The sequence below is a fragment of the Ovis canadensis genome, chromosome 24, assembly GCF_042477335.2.
Source record: "Ovis canadensis isolate MfBH-ARS-UI-01 breed Bighorn chromosome 24, ARS-UI_OviCan_v2, whole genome shotgun sequence".
NCBI classification, from domain to species: domain Eukaryota; kingdom Metazoa; phylum Chordata; class Mammalia; order Artiodactyla; family Bovidae; genus Ovis; species Ovis canadensis.
In genome coordinates this window covers 52,914,172-52,937,685 of record NC_091268.1, presented here as the reverse complement: position 1 = coordinate 52,937,685, position 23,514 = coordinate 52,914,172, and the positions used below count along the sequence as shown (strand labels likewise).

General features: G+C 48.7%; 1 protein-coding gene across 1 annotated transcript in view; it reads right to left on the bottom strand.

Annotated features, from left to right (window-relative positions):
- Positions 1-23,514, bottom strand: part of BAIAP2L1 (BAR/IMD domain containing adaptor protein 2 like 1) — a 76,935-nt gene that overhangs the window by 5,112 nt on the left and 48,309 nt on the right. The window contains exons 4-12 of the mRNA XM_069569566.1: positions 15,063-15,124; positions 14,899-14,970; positions 14,243-14,380; positions 13,451-13,603; positions 11,135-11,302; positions 10,076-10,223; positions 6,871-7,078; positions 6,071-6,148; positions 4,542-4,722 (exon numbers count right to left, since the gene is read on the bottom strand). Coding sequence (XP_069425667.1) covers positions 4,542-4,722; positions 6,071-6,148; positions 6,871-7,078; positions 10,076-10,223; positions 11,135-11,302; positions 13,451-13,603; positions 14,243-14,380; positions 14,899-14,970; positions 15,063-15,124 — 1,208 coding nt within the window. The remainder of the gene's footprint in view (positions 1-4,541; positions 4,723-6,070; positions 6,149-6,870; positions 7,079-10,075; positions 10,224-11,134; positions 11,303-13,450; positions 13,604-14,242; positions 14,381-14,898; positions 14,971-15,062; positions 15,125-23,514) is intronic.

Sequence of the window (23,514 nt, the reverse complement as noted above, 5' to 3'; positions counted from 1 at the left end):
TGTGCAAGGCTGTGACAGAGGTGCAGATTCATCTCCGGCAGTTTGCAGAGGATCGTGAAACATTATTTCCCGAGACGAAGTGATGGAAATGGAATAGGAATCAGCCGCCACCCAGTCACCAGAGCCTGTGCTGCCGCCTGCAAGGCCTTGGCTTTCCTCAGAGCTCTTCCTCCAGGACTCAGCTCATGTGCTTGCCCCTAGGAAGCCACTTTGGATGCCCCACCCTGGAGCTGGAGCCCTCCCACCTCCTGCCCCCACACTTCCTCCACGGCCCCTTCATCACCACTCCCTGGACTGGACTCCCAGGTCGGTTTTGTCTCCCTGGAGCCTGGTGCAGGCCTGGACTGTAATTGGCTCGTCAGGGAATGCGCCCTGGATGAGGCTGGCGGGACCCGCAGGCCCTCTTCGTGCGCCAGGTGACCGTGTTTACCAAAGGTTTCAGTCGGTCAGCGGAGTCTGATGCCATGGAAATGTTCGCTGCTAACGTCACTGCGACCTCGCTGTAGGTATCAACTCTATGCCTGTTGCCTTTTCATGGAAGGTTTCGCCTATCATGAGGGAAAGTGTTCATCAACACTCATTATTCTGACATTTGCAAAACCAGCAACAACTAATCACCGTGGGAACTCACACAAGGAGGGCATTTTCATTAGATAGGTAGGGCTGTTAAATGTTCTTCCAAGAAATCAAAAATTAAAGGCCACTAATCATAATAAAATCAAAGATTGGAAAAGGCCTTCCGGCCTGTGAGACAGAAATAAGGGGGCCTGACCCGAGTGCCAGGGCTGCGCTGGCCTCACACAACGAGTCAGGAGTTCTCTCCTCTTCACCTGCAAGGACCGTTGGAGCAGGTCTGCATTCATTGTTCTTTGAACGGTTCACAGGATTCACCAGTGAAGCCATTGGGTTTCAGGCTTTGTTGGGAGACCTTAAGTTACTGACTCGAGGGCGACAGGACACGGCGGGGAGCGGGCTTCTGCCTGGGGGCCGCCAGGACTGTATAGACGGGAGCCCAGGGGGTGAGCTTAGGCCGCACACCCGGTCCTGGTGGGAGGGCAGCAGCTTCCACGAGGACCTGCCACGGTGGGAGGCGGCCACAGGCCACCCTGGGCCTCAGGAGAGACGTGCTTAAGGCTCTGCTGCTCAAGGAAGTGAAGGAATAAAAAGGTGGGCGCAGTGTACACGGCTCCCCAGCTGGTCCTCGTGCTTTTCAAGACAGCCTCCTGGGCCTGACAGTCTGTTATGATCCAGCCAACAGGGAGGTTTAAAAATAAAGTTAGAGAACATTTAAACTGCCAAATGCTTAATAACGAATATCATCGCGGACTGTGCCGACATCTAAAGCCAGGATTTTTTTCACTCTATCCATTCAGTGTGGTGAGAACCACACCGATGCCTTCTTCATTGAGCTTCATCCACGGGGTAAAAACACTGAAAGTTAAAACATGTTTTCTGAATTCAGTGCTGTTAGCTAAAATGTGTTTTCATTTATAATTCCAGTGTTAGCTATGATTTTAGGGCAAGATTCTTTTACCTTAAAAGGCAGTATACAGGCAGACCTCATTTTATTGCACTTGACTGTGCTTTACAGATACTGGTTTTTTTTTTTCCTCCTTACAAATGGAAGGCTTGTGGCAAGTCTGTTGGCATCATTTTTCCAATGGCATTTGCTCAGTTCATGTCTCTGTGTCACACCTTGCAATATTTCAGGTTATCATAGTCATAGTGATCACTGATTGGTGGTCTTCAGTGTCACTACTACGATTCACTGAACACTCAGCTAACTGGCATTTTTTATCAATAAGGTATTTTTAAATTAAGGTATATACATTGCTTTTTTAGACCCAACGCTATCGCACACCCAATAGACTGCAGTGTATGTAAACATAACTCTTACATGCACTGGGAACCAGAAAGTTCATGTGACTTTCTTTATTGAGATGGTGTGGAAGCTAACCCGTTCCATCTGAGGTCTGTTTGTGCAACCGTTATCAAGTCACAGAGCTGGGTGGTCATTATCGTCAATGGTTGTCATCACGGAAGGAAACCACCAGACTGGCCTGCAGGCGGACTGGCCACCACCACACATGAAATGCTTCCACCACACAAAACCAGTCAGCAAACAACGGTAGATTCTGACCCCAGGCTGGAAATAAGGGACAAAGGGGAACTCAATAAAGGACACCATGTGGACGTAACCAGCAAAATCCAGACTGGGGACACCCTCTAGCACTAGTAACTGGGTTTTCTACATAGAGATGACACAGGAAGAGAGTTGGGGGAGATCTCTAGGTATGAAAGATGAGTCATGGGACTTGGCCAGGTCACCAGCGATGGTGTGGGGAGCTGGCCTGGGCCCAGATTCAAACAACAATACCATCAAGAGACAATCAGAATGAGACAATCAGAAATTTGAAGTGACCAGGTGATGATATCCAGGAGTTAATGTCAATTTTAAACGATACGATAGTTGGTTTTGTGAGAAAAGAGGACCTTTAACATATTTACAGATGAAATAATACGAAGTCTGGAATTGGCTTTGCTGATCTGGGAATGTGTAGGGAGGAGATGAAACAAGAATTATAAATGAATTATATATATATCTGGGGGAACAAATCAGTAGATTATTCTTTCCACTTCCACGTGTGTGTGAATTTTTCCATAAAAAAAGCTGACAAATGTAGACGACAACACTGCAGACCAGCAGGCCCACGCCTTGTGCGCCTGGAACCTGAGTTTTGTGACATGCAAACTGTAAGGTGATTTTTTTAGCAAAAGGAATTTTTATGCCTTTAGAAGTGCCTTAAGATCATTTCCAAATAGTTTTGAGTATTGTTTTAAAATATACCAGGCCCTTTAATGAAATAGCATTTCTGATCTGCCCTTTCAAGCAGCGTCTCCAGTTTTGACATCTCTCACCAACAAAATGGGAACGCTCCCTATCCTGAAAGTAATTTCTGGAGTTAGAAAGCTGGAGTGATTTGCAGAGATAACAGTGGAAACAAGGGGTAGCGCAGTGTGCTTATCTAGGGAGAGACGCCAAAGACGTTTCTGAATGAGATTCTAAAACGGCGTTTCCAGACCCACACCCGCACTGCAGCCTGCGTAGTCCCCCCGTGCCCAGGGCCCATCTTTCAGAGCCTCATTCCTTGTAACCGACTCCGCCCGGCACCACTCAGAGGCAAACAGAGGCCCCTGGGGGTGGTGGCACCTCGTGGGGTGCATGGCTGCTGCAAGCACCACAGAAAGAACAAACCCACGACGAAGCAGCAGCAGTCGAAGCGGCCCGGGCTTATTGCAGCACCAGCCGCCTATGTGCCCTCGTCTCCGGAGCACGCTCACCGTCTCCCTCTGAGAACAGCTACAGCACAGGTTCTTCTTTCAAACCTGCTCAGCACCACTCTGCCCGCCCTGAGGGCGACCTTTCCCGTGGTGCTGAGATAGCAGATGTCGGCCACCACCCCCTCCCCAGGCTGCCCTCTGGCACAGGGGACCCGCGTCCCTGCTCCTGGTGGGCCAGCCCCTTCCTTCTCAGTCACCCCCTTTTCCTCCATCCTCTCGGCCTTCTCTGCTGTATAATCTATGTTGTGGGAAAGAGGACAAGAACCCCCTCCAGACTCCTGCCGAGTACACCCCGCCAGGAGCTGTAAACCTCTGGCTCTTCCTGTCTGGAAGGCGCCTCCCTTGGCTCCTGGTCTCGAGGGTTGCACCCGCCTCAGGACGACGGCTCTGGCTGCGGAGGTGGCCTCAGCAGGCAGCGCTCCCCAGGAATCACCCCAGAGCTTTTGGCGGGGCCAGTGGGGGCACCGGGCCGCCTCTGCCTTCCAGATGCTTCCACAGCTGTGGACACAGCCCACCTCATCACTGAGTCAGCATCCCAGGAAAACTGACCCCTGACCTCCATCCAAGTTGTTGCCACAGCCCCTGTCCTCATGGCACCTGGCTCCATTCCCTCACGGAGCTCCCAGCTCTGACATTTTTGTCTCTCTCACTGTCTGCTGCTTATCTTATCACTAGAGTCTAAGCTCCAGCAGAGCCAGAGCCGGGCTGTTTATCTCGGCTCCTCCAGAGCCCACCGGGCCTGGCTCGAAGACAAAGTCACTGTCTCTGGGATGATGAAGTGACTCACAGCCTCTGTCCCAGTCCCAGGCTTACATAGCACAGTTCCTGAAGGTGTGGCGATTAGATCACTACTGTGGACCTTCAGTCTTCCTCCAGAAAACAATATGAAAACTGAAGAAAGTGCAGAGAAAGGTGATTACCGGACGAAAGGAATGCAGACATGATCAAAAAAAAGGGAGAGCTTGAAACCAGACACAGTCTGGGAAATGATGGACCTCATGGGTGCCAGCCATCATTTACAGATGAAATAAAAACAAAGAGGACCACAGAAGTTAAGGCGGCTGAAAGGCTGCGTGACAGATGGAATCTACAGGTCCTGGGAGCAAGTGCGTGCCCCGCCCGAGGGTTACCCCCTTCCTGCTCAGAGGGAAAGGGGCCTGCACCCCAGAGCCCGCCCGGCAGATCGGGGCCCTACTCACAGGAGGTGTGCTTTCTGGTTTGGGCGCTGGGGTGTTATGGTTAGAAGCCTTCTGGGAGATGTCTCCTTTCTCAGCGGTGGCTGCTCCCATGGACAGACACTCCAGGTAGTCCGGAGGGGGGATCACGACAGTGCTCTTCTCTGCCAAGTTCGTGGTACTCACGCTGCGGACAGGCGCCAAGCTAGCGACGGGAACGCAGGACACGGGTTAGACGAGACCTGCCCCTGCACCCCAGGCATCCCTCGTCTCCTCCCGCAGGAACCGCATGGATTAGAGAGCCAAGCGGTGGGGCGGGAGGAGATTAGCACACACAGCACTGCAGTGCTTCTTGACTGACTGTTCAGTCGCTAAGTCGTGTTCCACTGTGTGTGACCCCGTGGACTGTAACCTGCCAGACTCCTCTGTGCAAGGGATTTCCCAGGCAACAGTCCTGGAGTGCCAGTGTTTCTGCTGGCTTGCACATGTACACGCAAAAGAAATTCTTTAAAAGACTTGACAAAAGGAGAGAAAACTAGCTCCATTAGGGGCTGACTCTTGATCCAGTTTAAGGAGAAAATACAGCGAAAGCACTCCAGAGTTTCAACACCCTAAAGACACTCAGTCTTGTTTCTTGGCCAGTGGCAGCCGAGCTGTGTTACAAGGGACAGAGACACAGCTGGCCGTGAGCAAGGGTCATGGAAGGACTTGGGGCAGTGTCTGCGGTCCCGGGGACAGCAGGATGGGTCGGGGGGTTGTTCTGACATGGCAGACACCGTGGCCGAGGTGGTTTGTGGTCAAGGTGGTGCCATGTTCCGTTGGGACGTGTTTCTGAGGACCCGCGGGACAGCCAGCTAGCACACACAGAGGTCTTCCCGTTTTGGCTGGGAGAGACCTGCCTACATTAGTCTCGCCCTGGCTCCATCACTTCTGGCTCCCTGTGCCCGTTTCCTCAATTTTCAACCAGGACCCCACCTTGCACGGTTGTGTGAGAAATAAATGACCTGGTCAGTGCAAGCGGCCAGCTCCTGAGCGGCAGTGCCAGTCATTCCCGGGTGGGACACAGAGGCGCCGAGTGAAGCCCCTCAATGTGACTCGAGCTACAGGAGCAGACACGGTGGCTCAGGGAGCACGAGAAGGAAAAAGGACGAGGGCAGGTCTCGAGGACCCTGTGTCTGAGCAGAGGGCGGAGGAAAGGCCTGAGAGGGGACTGAAGATGGGTGGCTGGCGAGGAAAAGAGAGAAGAGGGCAAGCGTGGGAGAATGTTCCAGGGCATGTGTTCACCAGTGCAGACAGGCTGGGTGCGTGGCCTGGGACTTCACTGTGGGGCAGCGGGACTGGGAGGGGCCGCGGGCCAGGAAGGGGGCGTCTCTTCCCAGCAGAGGGTATAGCGCCAGGACCACAGGCAATTGGGAAGGAACAGACGTGGAGCAGCACCTGCAAGCCCGGCCGTGGTGTCACTGCGGTCTCTGACGCTCGTCCAGATCCACCCACATGCGCCTGGGGACCCGGGGTCCCGCGGGCCCCGCTGGCCGAGCCGCAGGCGCTCCTACCTTGGCACCAGCTCGCTTGCGGCTTCCTCCTCGTTCTCCTCCAGCAGCTTCGTGTAGGACGATGGGAACCAGCCCCTCCTGCAGGCGAAAAGCGGGGGGAATACAACCTTGCTGGGGTGCTGGTGGCAGACACGCAGGCCACAGACATGTCTGGAACGGCCTGGGGACTGCTCGGGGCCAGGAGTGGGGGGGTCGGCTGGGCCACTTGCATTCCATCCCATCAGAGGCGTCTTACATACACGTCATTTCTATTTGGATCCCCTTTGTGTCTTTTGTTTCCATTTTGGCTTAAACTTAGTACCTGAATAATCTACACAGAAACTCAATTTAACCTTCTAGGAAGGCTTGTGCACACACAGTTGGAATGAGGACACTGGCATTCACACTACTCACGGGCCAGATCTCACACAGAGCGTTATCCTGAGAAATCTGGTCACATACGAACGAGTGCCTTTACTTTCAGAGGTGACTCCTATTGGTGCATCCAATTTATAGGACTTCCCTGGTGGCCCAGTGGCCAAGACTCCATGCTTCAGTGCAGGGGGTAGAGGCTCAGGTCCTGGCTGGGGAACTAAGATCCCATGTGCCATGCAGTGTGGCCAAAATTTTTTAAAAACTTATCTCTATATGCACACACATACAGAAAACAGCTTGGGAACAATGCGGATAGACTAATGGCAGCTAACTAGGCTAGAACTGTCACTACAGTGTGACCTCGCTGGGGCGGAGGCACTCATCTGCCCTCAAGGACGGCCTCGACGGGAGCCCTCGGGGTGTGGACAACCCAGCCCGGGACCCACATTTTGGTGCTATCGTGCTCCCCGTACAGCCAGCCGTCCTTCTCCTCGGAGATGAGCAGCGTGATGACGTCTCCCTGCGCGAAGCCGAGCAAGGTCTGGTTAGTGCCGGCCGTGTGCGGAAAGATGGTTTTCACTTTCTGCTTTTTCACCATGTTCAGTCCAGAGGCCACGGAAACCGATCGAGGCAAATTGGGGTCAACGGAAGAACCTGTTGGAAGTGAGCAGGGCAGTGATGACTTTTCCAAGAAGGATGACTGGGCGAGTTCAAAGGCGCTGACCCCAGAAACCCGGCCACCCCATATCACCGGCACACTCATTCCACTGAGATGCCAATTGGTTCTATCCCCACACTTCCACCTGTGGCCGGACAGACAGCAACAGACAGGGAAGGCGCCTAAGCCTGGCCCGAGGCCTCTCGGAGGAGGAGCCCTATGGCCGAAGGCTCTTTAGACCAAGAGGATAAAGCCGCGTGGCCCAGCCTCACCTGCATGGAGTCCCTCGGGACGGCCCATAGAGGCCAGTGCTCCACGCCACCCGGCCCGCGCCTCTCCCCGCCCCGCTCACCCACCACAGCTCTCGGAAGCGCTGTCAGGCACCAGCTCAGTCAGACCAAACCGCCCAGGGCCTGTGCCACAAGAGAGGAGGACACGGGACAGTGTGGCCGCTCACCCTCGAGTGGGGCAGGACGTGCTGACCTCGCCCCCCTCACCCCACGTACCAACCCCGCCCTTGGCGCCCAGGCAGAGCCGGGAACCAGATGAGCCCGATACTGGCGGCCCGACTTCACAGCCTTCGCTGCGCTGTCAGGTCTCAGCTCAAATGCCCGCAAAAAAAAAATGGAATGGAAACGTTTTTTTCCAGATACCTTTTTTCCACTCAAATTTTACTAGCCTATTATTTACTATAAAACTGCAGAATCTCTTTCTGCATCGTCCTCAGAAATTTTTGACACTACTCTGTTCTCTGCTTGACATGCCGTCTACTCTAATTATCAAGGTTGCACCGAATCCAGTGATTTTCATTTAACTTTTCCAACAAGAACCAAAAAATCATGTGAATGACCGGGCCGCACACAGTGCTGTATGCTTTCACCTTGTATTATATATACAGAACTCAAAGGTGAGTGACTACAGTGTCATCTTTGCAGCTGATGTTCTGAAAGTCTCATCTCTTCCCCAATAGCTGCACGCACTGGACAGCCTGTGGACACTCGCTAGCAGAGCCCTGTGTGACTGCCATGACCTTCTCCCCCAAGGGGCCTGTGAGACCCCCACACGCCCAGTGCCACCACAGTCTTGAGGTCCTGGACACCAAAGGCTCTGCAGGCAAGAGTGGAGCCTGGCTGAAGCCATCAGAAATGCCTGCAGATAAGATGTGTTCCTGATTTATTCAGAGCATGTCAGCTGGGTTAAGAAACATTAACAGTTGAAACTGAAGCCTCCAGAAAGCATGGATGCTTTGTTCAGTCAGTTCAGTTGCTCAGTTGTGTCCAACTCTTTGCGACCCCATGAATTGCAGCACGCCAGGCCTCCCTGTCCATCACCAACTCCCAGAGTCCACCCAAACTCACATCCATCAAGTCAGTGATGCCATCCAGCCATCTCATCCTCTGTCGTCCCCTTCTCCTCCTGCCCCCAACCCCTCCCAGCATCACAGTCTTTTCCAATGAGTCAACTCTTCGCATGAGGTGGCCAAAGTACTGGAGTTTCAGCTTTAGCATCATTCCTTCCAATGAAATCCCAGGGCTGATCTCCTTCAGAATGGACTGGTTGGATCTCCTTGCAGTCCAAGGGACTCTCAAGAGTCTTCTCCAACACCACAGTTCAAAAGCATCAATTCTTTGGCGCTCAGCTTTCTCCACAGTCCAACTCTCACATCCATACATGACCACTGGAAAAACCATAGCCTTGACTGGACGGACCTTAGTCGGCAAAGTAATGTCTCTGTTTTTTAACATGCTATCTAGGTTGGTCATAACTTTCCTTCCAAGGAGTAAGCGTCTTTTAATTTCATGGCTGCAATCACCAACTGCAGTGATTTTAGAGCCCCCAAAATAAAGTCTGACACTGTTCCCCCATCTATTTGCCATGAAGTGATGGGACCTGATACCATGATCTTCGTTTTCTGAATGTTGAGCTTTAAGCCAACTTTTTCACTCTCCTCTTTCACTTTCATCAAGAGGCTTTTTAGCTCTTCACTTTCTGCCATAAGGGTGGTGTCATCTGCATATCTGAGTTATTGATATTTCTCCCGGCAATCTTGATTCCAGCTTGTGCTTCTTCCAGTCCAGCGTTTCTCATGATGTACTCTACATAGAAGTTAAATAAGCAGGGTGACAATATACAGCCTTGACGTACTCCTTTTCCTATTTGGAATCAGTCTGTTGTTCCATGTCCAGTTCTAACTGTTGCTTCCTGACCTGCATACAGGTTTCTCAAGAAGCAGGTCAGGTGGTCTGATATTCCCATCTCTTTCAGAATTTTCCACAGTTTATTGTGATCCACACGGTCAAAGGCTTTGGCATAGTCAATAAAGCAGAAATAGATGTTTTTCTGGAACTGTTGCTTTTTCCATGATCCAGCGGATGTTGGCAATTTGATCTCTGGTTCCTCTGCCTTTTCTAAAACCAGCTTGAACATCTGAAAGTTCATGGTTCATGTATTGCTGAAGCCTGGCTTGGAGAATTTTGACATGCTCTGTTAGAGATGATGAAAAACACTGAGTATAATTCAATCGAAGCCTACTGGTGAGACCAGGAACCACAATTGTGATATGTGAATTTCTGTCATGTTTCATTGTTTCATTGGAAAGAGGAGATTTTCTCTCAGCTGCCAGTAGATGTGGAACACAGCCTGAGGCTGTTTTATTGCATGGATTGAAAGCGTGATACCTTTGAATAGTATGTTTACTCTATGGAAACATCCATCAGCATACAGAAGTCGTATCTGTTGACGCAACATGTCTTACAGTTTTAGAATCCACCTGGACCCTGTCTGGAGGTGTGAGTTCCCCTGAGCCAGCGTGGAGCCAGTGCTACCACACACACGTATTTACTTCTAGCTCATGATGTGCATGTGTGATAAGCTGCTTCAGTCATGGCCGACTCTTTGTGACTCTATGGATGTAGATCTCAAGGCACACTTACCTAAATATTTAATTAAGAAATTTAAAGGTATTTTAAAGGAAATTCAACTAAACAGCTCACCTGTTAAATTATTTTTTCTTTCTGAGTCCTGTGAGACTGTGGCTGGGTTCTTAAACAGATCGATCAAAGGGCTGGTCAAGGCTCTGGCTGAAGGAGCCGCGGGGATCTTTGGTGGGTATTTAGAAAGGCTGTCACAATCTTGCCCAACCTGTAAAAAATTCCTTATTAGTTTAATCCGAGTATAACACAGCAATGGTATTAGAGATCGAGCCCCAGGGCTGTTTTGCATTACATGCTTTAAATTCCATTTTCTTCCCCAAATTCTCTTGTTTGCAAGGCAATGCCGCATTTTTAATTATGTTAAGAATACCCCCTTCTTTTGTCTGTCTATTTATTTATTTTGGCTGCCCCGTGCATCTTAGTTCCCTGACCAGGGAGTGGACCCTCGGCCCCTGCAGTGGAAGTGCAGAGTCTTACCCACTGGCCCCCCAGGGAAGTCCCCTCGCTTTTTAAAGCAGTTACTCCCCATTTCCCCAGCCCTTGAACAGCACTCATCTACTTTCTGTCTCTGGGGGTTTCGAGGCTCCCTTTTAAATGCCGCTTGGCTCGAGCTTCTCCATTTAAAAGTATTTTCCCACAGAATTTTGAGTGTATTAGTCCATTACTTTCTGACACCTAGTTTTCTAAAAAGAAGTCTGGTTTCAGTGGGATTCTCTTTTCTTTGTAATAAGTAATCCATTTTCCCCTCCCTGAAAGTTTTCAGAATCCTCTGTCGCTAACATTCTGCTGCTTGTTGAGGTTCTGGCCTTTGCAATCCAGCCAGGATCACCCTGCCTGCTGTGTTACGGGCCAGACTGTCAAGGGCATCTCTGTAGGGACAGCGGTTGGCGCTGGGCGGCGGGAGAAGTGGCAGGCAACAGCGTGTGTCTGGGGACAGGCCCGGCCTCGGGGAGAGAGAGGGGCCACGTCTGGTGTTTGCGCTACTGGAAGGGTGAAGTCACAGTGAGGAAAGGTAGGCCCTGGAAGTGATACGGGGGGCCCGTGATTTCCACTGACAAAGGCGGCCTTGCTCTGTTGTGCAAATCTGGCTGAAATCTTGAGGTGATGACCAGCTCTTACCATGCTGCTTCTCTCGATCATGGGTGAAGGCAGGGGCGTTCCGGACATCGGGGTGGAGACCGGGGTCTTAATTTCTTCAATCATATTCATGATTTTCTCTGGCACTTTGGTGACATCACCACAGGTTTCTTGCCACCGAGGCAGTTTGGAATTGATCAGTTCTGCAGACTATAAATTCAAGAGAAACGAAACCAAACACAGACAAGCGTGTACTGTTAGAAGGACTGACACAGACGGTAACTGCCACTACTCAGACTCCTGGCTCACCAGCGGAGTGCAGGAGCGAGGAGCTGAGTTCAGGCAGTAGCCGAAGCAGCTGTGAGGATATGCTGTGTCTTGCTTGCTGAGGAGCACATAGGCTCCTGTTGTAAAGGGATTTCCCATCTCCCTCCGTGTGGGTCGAGTTCAGGCTAGTACAAGGATTGATGATGGTTCAGAAGTTCAGAACTAAGACGGAAGGTGGAGCAATCTGTGTTAACCCCCGTGTTTCTCAGGGGTCCGAGAGCTGCCGACCCCTGTGTCTTCCTCCCACTCCTTCCATGAGAAGCGCCTCTGAGGGAGCAAGAGGACCAGGAGTGGACTTAACCCCAGAGAAAGAGGCCTGGTGCACTGGAGGGGTGACTCAGATCTGTCCTAAGAAGGTGCTCTACGGGACGGGGGGACCAGAGGCGGAGCGTGCTGGTTCTCTGGGGTCAGCGCAGTGCTGAGTGGAAGTCCTGACCACAGGCCGGCAGGGGCCTCAGGCAGGCAGCAGCTGGGCGGCAGAGACTCAGAAAGACGGCACTGAGACCGCCCAGCCCCAGAGGCAGAGGTGTCTGTCCTGCCTCCCACACCCTGGCTCTTCCTCTGACTGGACTCCCGGATTCCTGGGAGCCCTTATGAGACCCCACTTTCTAGGCGGCAATTTAGTTGGAAAAGGGAAGTAGAGCACCTTTTGTGAAACTATTTTCGTAACAATTGTACTGTTTTCATCTAGACTCTGTGTTCATCAGGCGTGGTCTGGGGGTGCCGATATGAATCCTAAACCCTGCCTCTCGCCCCACCCCTGTCCCTTGCCTGTGGCCTGGACATGCCAGGGACCAATGACCTTGGCTGCTGTGTCTAAGGAGCCACTGAAAGCGCTGGGGCCAGGGAAGGCACCAGAGAGACTTCTGGTAGAGAAAGAAGGGAATCTGGCTTGCGTCACGTGGACAAACATAACTGGGACCCAAGGTGCAGTGTGCGGAAGACTCTGTCAACTGCCAGAGCTCTCTGGAAATAGACCAAGTTGCCCCATCGCTGGGGGAGGCGGGGTGTCATCACAGAGAACTTCAAGGTTGCTTCCGGCCCCCACCGGCGGACACCCTCACCATGGAAACAATGCCGAAGCTACTACAGAAGTGCTGGGGACAGATGTCATCATAGAATGCAGCAGGTTTGTTTTTCTTTTCTGTGACAATTGGAGACCTTGGGTATTTAGATTTGGTAGCTGAATATTCCTTCAAGTTTATGGAGTATGTAACCTATGATATATGCATGCATACAAGGCCAGGTTCCCCCAAAAAGGAAGCAGCCCTATATTCAAGCTTTTAGAACGCTTCTCACATGATGCAGTGCTCTCTAAATTACTTCATCGTGAATAACAGTGAATATTTGACCTCAGTCACTGCTAGTTTTGGATGCTTACAGAAGCCCAATAGAGTCCATAGTTTTATATATTAAAAAAAAAAAAAAAAAAGAGGGAAGGAAATTAGGACAAAGTTTGTTACCCTGGAAGGGTAACCTCAAACCGCGCGTGCTGAAGGAGGGCGACAACGCTAGTCACGGGGCTGATGGCGCCGGGAACACATGCACCCTGAGGAGAGTGAGGAAGGGCCCCCGTCCAGTTGTCCTCAAGCTGGGACGGGGTCTGTGGCCTAGGGCAGGATTTCCAGCAACACCATCTGCATGGGCCCCCCGGTGAGCCTTTCAGACCACCCAGGTGGGGTGCGGGCTGGCGGGACTCCCCCAGTGGTTCTGGTGAAGACACTGACGCTGAAGACGCATCAGGGAAAGTCTGAGAGAGGCTGGGTCATGGGTGAGAAAAGGGGAAAAGGTGTCACTTCTCAGCCACTGATTAAATATGAATGGGTGTTACTAAATTCAACATGATAAGCAAACATTTGACCATTTCATCTACATTTCTAAAAGCTTACTCATTCAAGGTGGTCAAAAATGATTTCCTTAGAATTCTTTCCTTGGCAAAATGAGCCCCTTGCTTTATACTGGGGCACCTACAGAAGGTGAAGCACGTCGAGGGCGTTTAAATGTGAGGGAAACATTTGCTCTTGCGCCCACCTGCATGTGGTAATGGTGTATCTGACTTGAAAAGCTGCAGTGCTTGTCGACCAGAAAGCAGAAGCGCCTTTTCTCTTCAAGCAGGGCTTCTTTGCAACCATCTGCAATAAATTTCTGGATTTCATTCTGGCGAGAAGTAATGGTTTCTACATACTAGGAAAATAAATAATAATTATACAAGTATGACATGAGGAACCAAACAGCTACCCAGCCTGACACTTATCTCCTGCTATCTTTACAGCTGATTTATTTTGATAATGGAGTGAATGCTGAGGGCAGATAAACATTAGACAGACCAACAGAGCCCTAACCTGATCTGAGCACATATCAACATTCTCATTAAGGTCCCTGATCCATGCCTGGAGAGAGGTTGCCAAAGGCCCTACATTCCACTTGGCAATTTGCATAAAATATTACTTTTACTCCAGGGACAGGATCATGTTTCACTGGAAAATAATGGGTTTTGGAACCAGAAAGTTCAAGATCAAATCACATTTACAATTACCAACCATGTGAGTTAACCAAAGCCTCACTTTTTCCATCTGTAAAATGGGGACACAATGCTTATCACTCTCCCAAAGTCAGGAGAAAACACTAGTGCTCTTGACTAATTATTCTTAACTCTGGGGAACTCTGCGGCCTTCAGCTCCCACCAAGTCAAAATGTTTATTTTTGACTTTCAACAGCAGCACATCTGATGGATAAAGTATAGGCTGACTGAGATGAGGATGCCTCATTAACTGTATAAACCATCCGCCCCAAAATAAAGTAACACAGTGCTGAAAAGTTTACCTCAGTCTCTTTGCATTCATATTTGAATGGATTTCGTCCTCCTTGACTTTTCCTTCTTATCTTCTTCAATTCAGCTTGCGATTTCTCCAGAGAATCTAATCTATGCCTGTGTTCTGCTTGGTATCTTTTGAGAGTCGCCTGTAAGGTAAACGTTGCACCTGTTTTACTGAAGCACCAGGCAAACTGGCAGGCAGCTACTCTGGCTGTGTTTTAACGGGGTATTGCGGCCTTCTTATTCACTGCTGCCACCAACTCAACCGTGGGGAAGCTCTCCTTAGGCTCAGCCATCAGGTGAGCACAGCCTCCCTGAAAACTAGGCTCCCCACCCCGGGCACCCTCCACCCAAGGCTGCTGCTGCTGCTGCTAAGTCGCTTCAGTCGTGTCCAACTCTGGGCAACCCCAGAGACGGCAGCCCACCAGACTCCCCCGTCCCTGGGATTCTCCAGGCAAGAATACTGGAGTGGGTTGCCATTTCCTTCTCCAGCGCATGAAAGTGAAAAATGAAAGTGAAGTCGCTCAGTCGTATCCGACTCTTAGCGACCCCATGGACTGCAGTCTATCAGGCTCCTCCGTCCATGGGATTTTCCAGGCAAGAGTACTGGAGTGGGGTGCCATTGCCTTCTCCCAAGGCAGGTGAAGCAAAATCTGGTACTCACATTCATATATTTTACATCAAGCTCTGTCTTCTTCTCCAGCTCATAGATAATCTCCTTATGGAATTTTTTGAACTGTGAACACAAGTGAAAAATTGAGACCAGGTTTGAGACTTGAAGCAAAATAAAATAAGTATATTTGGTAAATAGAAAAACTGTTCACATACATTTTCATCAAGACTCTCGTTGAGTTTCTTGTGGATACTCGAAATCTCTATGAGAACATGGCCTGTGAACAAAATCAGGGATGTTAGGACGAAAAGCCACGGTGTGGTGTGTTGTAAAGATACGAGGGGAAGTAAATGGTGGATGAAGTCTAGTCCGCAGCTGCTCCCAGGGCAGGTGGGCACCAGGCCCCGGGGCACTGGGAACACTGGCTGTGGCCCAACAGGAGGGGTGGACACCCGACGGGCACAGCTCACAACAACACAACACCCCACAACACCCGCCGGCTCTGTCTTCAAACTCCCCTTGTCCTCTTGCTATTTACCCATTTCCTAAGCTGAATCCTACTTATCCAGTTTAATTGTTAAATTCTCTTACAAAAGATTATCTTGGTCATTATAGTAACTAATTATAGGAACAAATGACTCATTTTTGATCTAATCCCCTGGGTAATCTGATTATTTGTCAGGCATAAAAGATAAAGGTTATTTTCTTTTTCTTATATTAGTTCTGCTATCGCTCTGGAAAATCTAAAAAAAAAAAAAAAAAACAACTGGGAAACCGCAGCAGGGACCTTGTTCTGTCTCCTGGGGCTACACATTCCAGGACAAAGGAGTTGTTGCTCCAAAAAGCATCTAGATGCTCCAGGCGCATCTCTTGCAGTGTGTAGCAGAGTGCTGCCTCCCGGCTTCTAGAAGGGAACAAGAGCCTCCCTCTGCCGACGGAGGTCTCCACAGGAACCAGATGGGTCTGATATCCAAGAACTGGGAGCAACAGCATCACCTGGACCACCACCAAGTCATACCAACCACACAATGTGCCAGGGGAACCATCCTTCAGTTCAGTGGGCAGGTGAAAAGGACCTCTTTGGGCAAAACTGAGCGGCTGTTGAGGAGGCAGAATGAAGAGGGTGACTGCGGCAGGCACGGGGAAAGAGGGAAAGGCTGCGGACTGGACTCGGGCTTCGGCGAGCACCTCTGTGCGAAGGACTCTACGGTGCCCAGCTCTGGGGACACCTGAGAACACCTGACTCCAGGAGGGCCAGCCTAGGCTCTTCCCTCATCTTCAGACTCAGAAATTCAGCCCGTCCTGGACACGCCCACCTGCCATCCTGTCGGGCACCTCGTTTCAGCATGCCTACCAGTGCACTCACCGTCTTCTCTGACCCCAGCTCCGGGCAGCCAGCCGGCCAGTCCTAGGGGCTGACGCCCCGCCCATGTGTCACACTCATGGACAAAGACTCACTCCCTGGTGCCATCGCTTGGGCCAGCTTGGGGGTGGAACTGTGCCCTGATTCATCCTGTTTCCTTGGGTGACGAACGTGCCAGCCCTCCCCTGCCCAGCAGAGGCGGCCCGTGGGGATGACACGGGACGTCTGTGTTCACTAGATGACCCGCTCCAGCAGAGGTGGGGGAGTCTCCCCAGATGCCCCGCCCGCCCCACACGTGTCAACTTGCCAGCTGGACCTCGGAGGAGCTGCCCTCCTCTTTCTAGCTCTCGTTTCTCATGACTCCCAGCCCGTTCTTTTCTGGATCTTCTTCCTCCCAGGTGCCAGGGGGCTCTCCAATTCTACATGTAAAATGTCACTTCCTCCCATGGTGTCCCAGATAAACCAACTCCTCAGCCTGAAGCCCACCACGAGTGGTGTTGCTGAAAATGACCATGGTGGGTGGTGGGGACAGAGAATCTCCTGGGAAGATATAACCGGGTTAATAAGTTAGAGGTACGGAAGCCCCTAGGCACCATGTGATTCCAGGAACTGCTCGCTGGATAATCATGAGAGTGAGGGCCCCCGCCAGGGTATCGAGGCACCCACTGTACATCTTCAGTGATCCTGACTCCATTTATCCTGTGATTCAGTTCTCCTAAAGCTCAACATGAAACAAATACACAAACCAGAGCTCTTCACAAAGGAAGCCTTTATCTGACCAAGAATATAATTACATTAATGTCGTTTCATGTATTGAAATAATGAGGTGAAATATTAATAAACTTCACATCTATTTTAAACCCATAAATAACTCCCGGTTGGAGATGAATAATAAACAACAACAAAAACCAATTATTTGAAAAGCAAGCACCCTATTCCGAGCAAATCAGATCTACTTAAAATAATTTTGCTTAAATCAGTCAGAATGATTCAGGCTAGGAGGAAAGTGTTCACAATTTTTTTTTTCATGTTGTCAAGAACTTTATTTCTACAATCTTTTATTTATTTATTTTTAAATTTCTACAATCTTATATAACATCAACCTCCAAGATACATGCTGCCATAAGTCTGGGCTTGTGAGAACACCAGCACCGCTGAAGTGGGTGCTGGGCCTGACCTGAGAGCCCCGGCCGCCCGCGCCCCCCTCCCCACTGCAGAGCCTGATGGAAGGGCCCAGTGAAACAGACCATTCACTCTGCGGGCAGGAACGGAACGCCTAACCCTACCTCTGCTAAGTCCCTCACTGTTGGTGGAATTTAAATGCCGACCTCAGAGAAGCAACTTCTGAGTCCTCAGGCATAAAAAGGATTAAAAAACATCTTTCCTGTGATTGTGCAAGCTGCCCAAAGAGTATCTTGGAACAGAAAATGAAAACAGCCTTTATGTTCAATCTACAGAAGTTTACTCTTAATAAAGCTAGTGTTACTTTATGTCTGAGATGTGGAATCACACACGTTTTACTCTTAGCTCCGTAAACTACTTTTTCATAAATTACATTTTGGAAGAAAAAAATTGTTTCGAAAAAAGAAAGAGCAGTTGAGAAAGCATAGCCTAGAATCCAGTGGAGCAGAACTAAGTAAACGCCCAAACAGGAATCTACATGTTGGTCCCAGGAACTACAGCGCCGTATGTACGGGATCAATCATTTCCTTTTTGTCCCTTTTAGGTTTTGAGTCAATATTCTGGGAAGAAACTCATAGTAAGTAATGTGACCTAGTCTGAATAAATTATATTCTTAAATGGTAGTATTAAAGGAATTGAAATATATACCTATTTTTCAAAATCATGACGTTGAGACAACTAAAAAGTCAATGTCTTCCATCAATTTTTTCTCTAAAATTCATACAAATAATAGCTTTTGGTGGTATCACTCTAATTCTAGGAACCATGAACAGATCTAACATTTTGGACAATACTGTATGAAGATACACAGGTTTAGCCAATAGGCAGTATGGACTTTAAAAGTTAAAAAACAAAATTTTGCAAAGTATTATCTGTATGAACACAAGGTTTTCATCTGAAATGTGGATTAGTCATGGCACTATTAATATATTTTCAACTAGATAACTAATCATCAGTTCATGGCCTAAGTTTAGAGGGGCCAGAAGGAAACTACTAGCAGACTTCAGGGACACAGAACTTGTAGGCCTAAGTGTTATTTCTTGTTTGTATTTGATCATGGATATACACAACATCTATTATTTCTGGAGAGTGCAGAGCAATGACTGAGTCACACACTATTTCCTCCAAGTGACTTCAAGCGGAATCGGACAAGAAAATGACAAGGTGGAAGCCAACCCACGATGGGCCTAAAGTTATACCGTATGAATTAAAGGAAAAGTGATTTTTAAAAAAAGTTACTGTAAAAAGGCTATACTTTTCCTGAGAGTTTTCCAAATACCTAATGTGATGCAGAAAAAATACAACGAAAGTAAAAGCAAATTATACACAGGCGGGAGATGTTAAAAACAAACAGATGCGCACTTAGGGTCATCAACACCGAGGCAGCACAGAGCCCGTCATCAGTGACCAGCGACGGGTGACCCAACCTGCCAGCGTCTCAGAACATCTCTCAGCGCTGTCCGCCCAATTCCCTGGGTGCAGGTAGATGGAGGGGCTCCTCTCTCTGTCAGTATGGAAATTGTGCAAATGAACAACGTGCAGACAGGCACGATGCCAAAGGAGTGAGCGGGTGGTAACCAGAACACACTCTTCACAGGCTTGGGTGGGTGTGATTCTATCCTGAGCACTGAAGAGAAATGCTGGCTGGTAAGGTGTGCGTGCCCAGGCAGAAGGAGCAAGTGAGCCCCATAATGCATGACATACGCCAACAGAACCCCCCCACTCAACAAGCCATTTTCTGGGTGAGCACTCATCTTCCGGAAATAAAATCCATGTATGAGGCTGTCAACTTGTAACTAGTCACCATGTTTTATTATTTTTTGCTCCTTATACAAATACAACGTGTGTGCTTGGCTGTGTCTGACTCTTGGTGACCCATGGACTGTAGTCCACCAGGCTCCTCTGTCCATGGAATTTTCCAGGCAAGAATACTGGAGTGGGTTGCCATTTCCTCCTTCAGGGGATCTTCCTGACCCAGGGATCGAACCACTGTCTCTTATGTCTCCTACATCAGCAGCAGATTCTTTAGCATTGGCGACACCTGGTAAGCCTTATACATTATATATGTGTGTGTGTGTGTATATATATATATCTTTTAAATGCTTTGGAAGAACTCTTAAGAATTACAGAATGAGAGAAATAGACACCAAACTCTTCTAAGCTCATCTCCTCTCTCATCGACCGCCCCCTTCATTCCCAGGGTCCCCAAAGGAAAATTTTCAATCTCCTTCCATCAAACAGAATACACTCCACTTTTCTCCACCTCACAGCCTTTCACAATACTGTAGTTAAAGGGACTCCATCAGGATCCACCCATTATGAGAACAGGCATACCTGACTGCTGTTGGTTAGAACCAACTGTAAGGGCGCTTCTGGCGTCTGCTCCAATGCGTAAAAAGCTTCGAAGTTGTCACTCCCTTACTCACAACAAAAAACAAGCTAAACACACTGCAAAACAACTCTCAGATTCATCAGAGAATTAGAACGACGTGGAAAATCAGTTTACAGGGAGCAGAAACTGATGCTGGAGCCACGGCTGCCAGGAACGCAAGGGGTAAATGAGGAATCACTGGAGGCTCCGTGTGGAGAGTGAAAAACAACACGGGCTCGCTTCTCAGGAGTTTCACCTCTAGGAGGCTCCCCACCCCCTCAACCAGGTTTGTATTGTAAGGAATGGAGAAAATTCCTCTGGGGCTTTTGGTGGTGGGGAGGGGAAAGTGTTTTGAAATTTGCCCAGAGTTATCCTGTTCTTGCTCTGTTCTGAGTAAGGAAGGCTAGCCCTCCAGGGAAACACTTTTCTAAGCCTTATCTGATCTGGGGAAGGACAATTAGCTACCTGCAGCCCCTCTCGCTTTCCTGTCTCAAGTAAGGAGAGGGAAAAAAGCCTGAGAAACTCTTCGGAAGGTCATGACCCCCATACTGTGGCCCACTAAAAACCAGTAATACACCACAAAACAATCAAAATGGAGATTTAAACATGGGATTATAAAGGATGCTCCTCCTCTCCAATACTTTACCACGTCACCCATCAACAGGACTCCAGGATAATAACAGTGGGTTATAACTGACACTCCATTTAGGAGGATTTTCGAAAGCAACCCAAAGACAACGAGGGGGACAAAAATAATGGAGAAAGGGCAGTCCTTTCAGCAAAGGGTGCTAAACAACTAGAAACCCACTTGCAGAGAAACAAATCTAGAGCCTGACCTTACATTTTTCATAAAAAGCAACTCAAGATGGAGCACACACATAAATGTAAAATGCCAACTTTAAGAAGATAAAGCCAGAGAAAATTCGCATGACTTGGGTTTAGCGCCGAGTTTTTAGCTATCATGCCAAAAGCATGATCCGTGAAAGAAAAAAACTGGCAAGCTGGACTTCATTAAAATCACAAACTCTGGTCCGCAAAGAATACTGTTAGTAGAATTAAAAGACAAGTTCACAGACTGGGAGAAAATATCCGCAACACACATATCTGATAAAGGACTTGTATCCCAAATAATATAAAGACCACTTAAAGCTCAAACATAACAAAAACAGCTCAATTAAAATGTAAGTTATACAGATGGCAAATAAGCATATGACAAGATGCTCTCCATGTCATATGGGAACTTACAAATTAAAACAAGATACCAGCACACACCTATCAGAATGGTTGTAATCCAGAATACTGACAACACCAAATGCCATTGTGGAGCAAGAGGAACGCTCATTCACGATGGGCAGGAACGCAGAAACTTCCTGCAGCTTCAAGACACTTAGGCAGTTTCTTACTCAGGTAAACAATCTTACTGAATTTATTCGAACTATTCTTATATTCAAATTATTCAAAACTAGTCTTATTCTATATTGTACTCCTAGGTGTCTACTCAAATGCCTAGAAATATTACGTCTGAGGAAAAACCTGTATATGAATACCTAAAGCAGCTTTATTCATACTGCCAAAACCTGGAAACAACCCAACTCAGTGGATAAACAAACTGTGGCACGTGTGTACAGCTGAATATTCTTCAGGGATTAAAAAGAAACCAGCTGTTAAACCACAAAAAGATGGAGGAATTTTAAATATATGTTGCTTAGTGAAAGAAGCCAGTCTGAAAAGGCTGCCTAATATGCAATTCCAGCTAAATAACATTCTGGAAAAGGCACAACTATAGAAACATTGATGGAAAAAAAAAAAGGGTCGGTGACTGCCACAGGTACACTTTATGTATTTGTCAAGCTCATGGAGCTTGCCAGGCTCCATCACGTGCCAGGCTTGGTCCATCATTCTTGACAAATGCACCATGCCAGTCGGAGAAGGCGATGGCGCCCCACTCCAGCACTCTTGCCTGGAGAATCCCATGGACGGAGGAGCCTGGTGGGCCGCAGTCCATGGGGTTGCTAGGAGTCGGACACGACTGAGCGACTTCACTTTCCCTTTCACTTTCATGCACTGGAGAAGGCGATGGCGCCCCACTCCAGTGTTCTTGCCTAGAGAATCCCAGGGGCAGGGGAGCCTATGGGCTGCCGTCTATGGGGTCGCACAGAGTTGGACACAACTGAAGCGACTTAGCAGCAGCAGTAGCACCATGCCTGTGCAAGATTTACAAACAGAGGGAACAGCGAGCAGGGGAGAGAGCAGGGTGGCAACTCTGCGGTCTCGGCAGTTCTCTGTAAACCTAAAAGCACTCTAAAAAATAAAGTCTATGAAGTAAAAATGAATCCGCAGCAGTCACGTGGGCCCTGCAGTGATTAGGAACCAGCGCCTTGCTGGGAGGAGCACACACGCAGCGCCTGAAGCTTCTGGCAGTTACACACGGAAGAGAAGAGGGTCTCCCGATTCCCTTACCTGTGTGCCACTCCCCCAACCCAGGTGCCTGTCAGGAACACACAGGCCTTAAGGGTCTGGTCATTACTGAATACACTGAATCAATGAATGGAAGGCTGACTGCAGTAAAGCATGGAAGTTCAGTGACGGCAAGAGAAGAAAACCAGTGAAAGCTGGACCCCTCAGAAGGTGGTATCTGTGGTGTTTGATTCTATTGCTATACGCATATTGGTTACAGAAATGCCTACAGGAAAAATGACTTTGGTGGAATCCACATGCCTAGGCCCTAACCTCTGGGCACTGGGCATTCATCTGCAGCCTCAGCAGAGCCGGCTATCGCCTGGAGCTGTTTCTACCCACAGGGCCTCCGGGAGCAAATTCCTGGCATCTTTGGTTTCTTATCACCAAGATTTAGTAACACTGAGGTCCAGTCTCAGAGGCTCCTGAGCCACAAACAATATAATTTTAAAAAAAAGAAAACGAGACATTTTTGTTTATAAAATTTTCAGTTTGCCAAGCAAGAAGCTACAATCCTAGACTCCGTGGGTTCAGTGCCGGACCCCTGGCAACCCGAGTTGTGAGGATTAAGTATCCTAACAAGGGAGACATACCAAGAGCAAGACACATACTAGACACTTAGTATTTGACACCTTCCAGCTTCCTGACTTCTGGTAAAGATTGAGAGAGGGAGGGAGAGATGATGGAGGGAGGGAGAAGCTGGTATAAACTACTTGTTTGGGAAGTGTGGCAGTAAAAGAGAAGTGGATTAAGGAGGTGCTAGAAAAAGAAACATTAAAACATTTTTTCTTTTTTAAGAGACATTTTTCTGAATAAGGTCTGAAGAAAGAATAAATGGAAACTAATAAACCCCATAGGACTGACATGCTTATGTAAGAATGCTTTTAAAGATAAAATATTACTATTATCCTAGCTCAGAGAAGGCTGAGCGCTGAAGAATTGATGCTTTTGAATTGTGGTGCTGGATAAGATTCTTCAGAATCCCTTGGACAGCAAGGAGATCAAACCAGTTAAACCTAAAGGAAACCAACTCTGAATATTCATTGGAAGGACTGATGCTGAAGCTCCAATACTTTGGCCACCTGATGCGAAGAGCCGACTGATTGGAAAAGACCCTGATGCTGGGAAAGACTGAAGGCAGGAGGAGAAGGGGACAACAGCTGGTTAGATAGCATCACTGACTCAATGGACATGAACTGGAACAAACTTGGGAGATAGTGGAAGATAGAGGAGCCTGGTGTGCTGCAGCCCACAGGGTCGCAAAGTTAGACTCAACTTAGGGACTGAACAACAA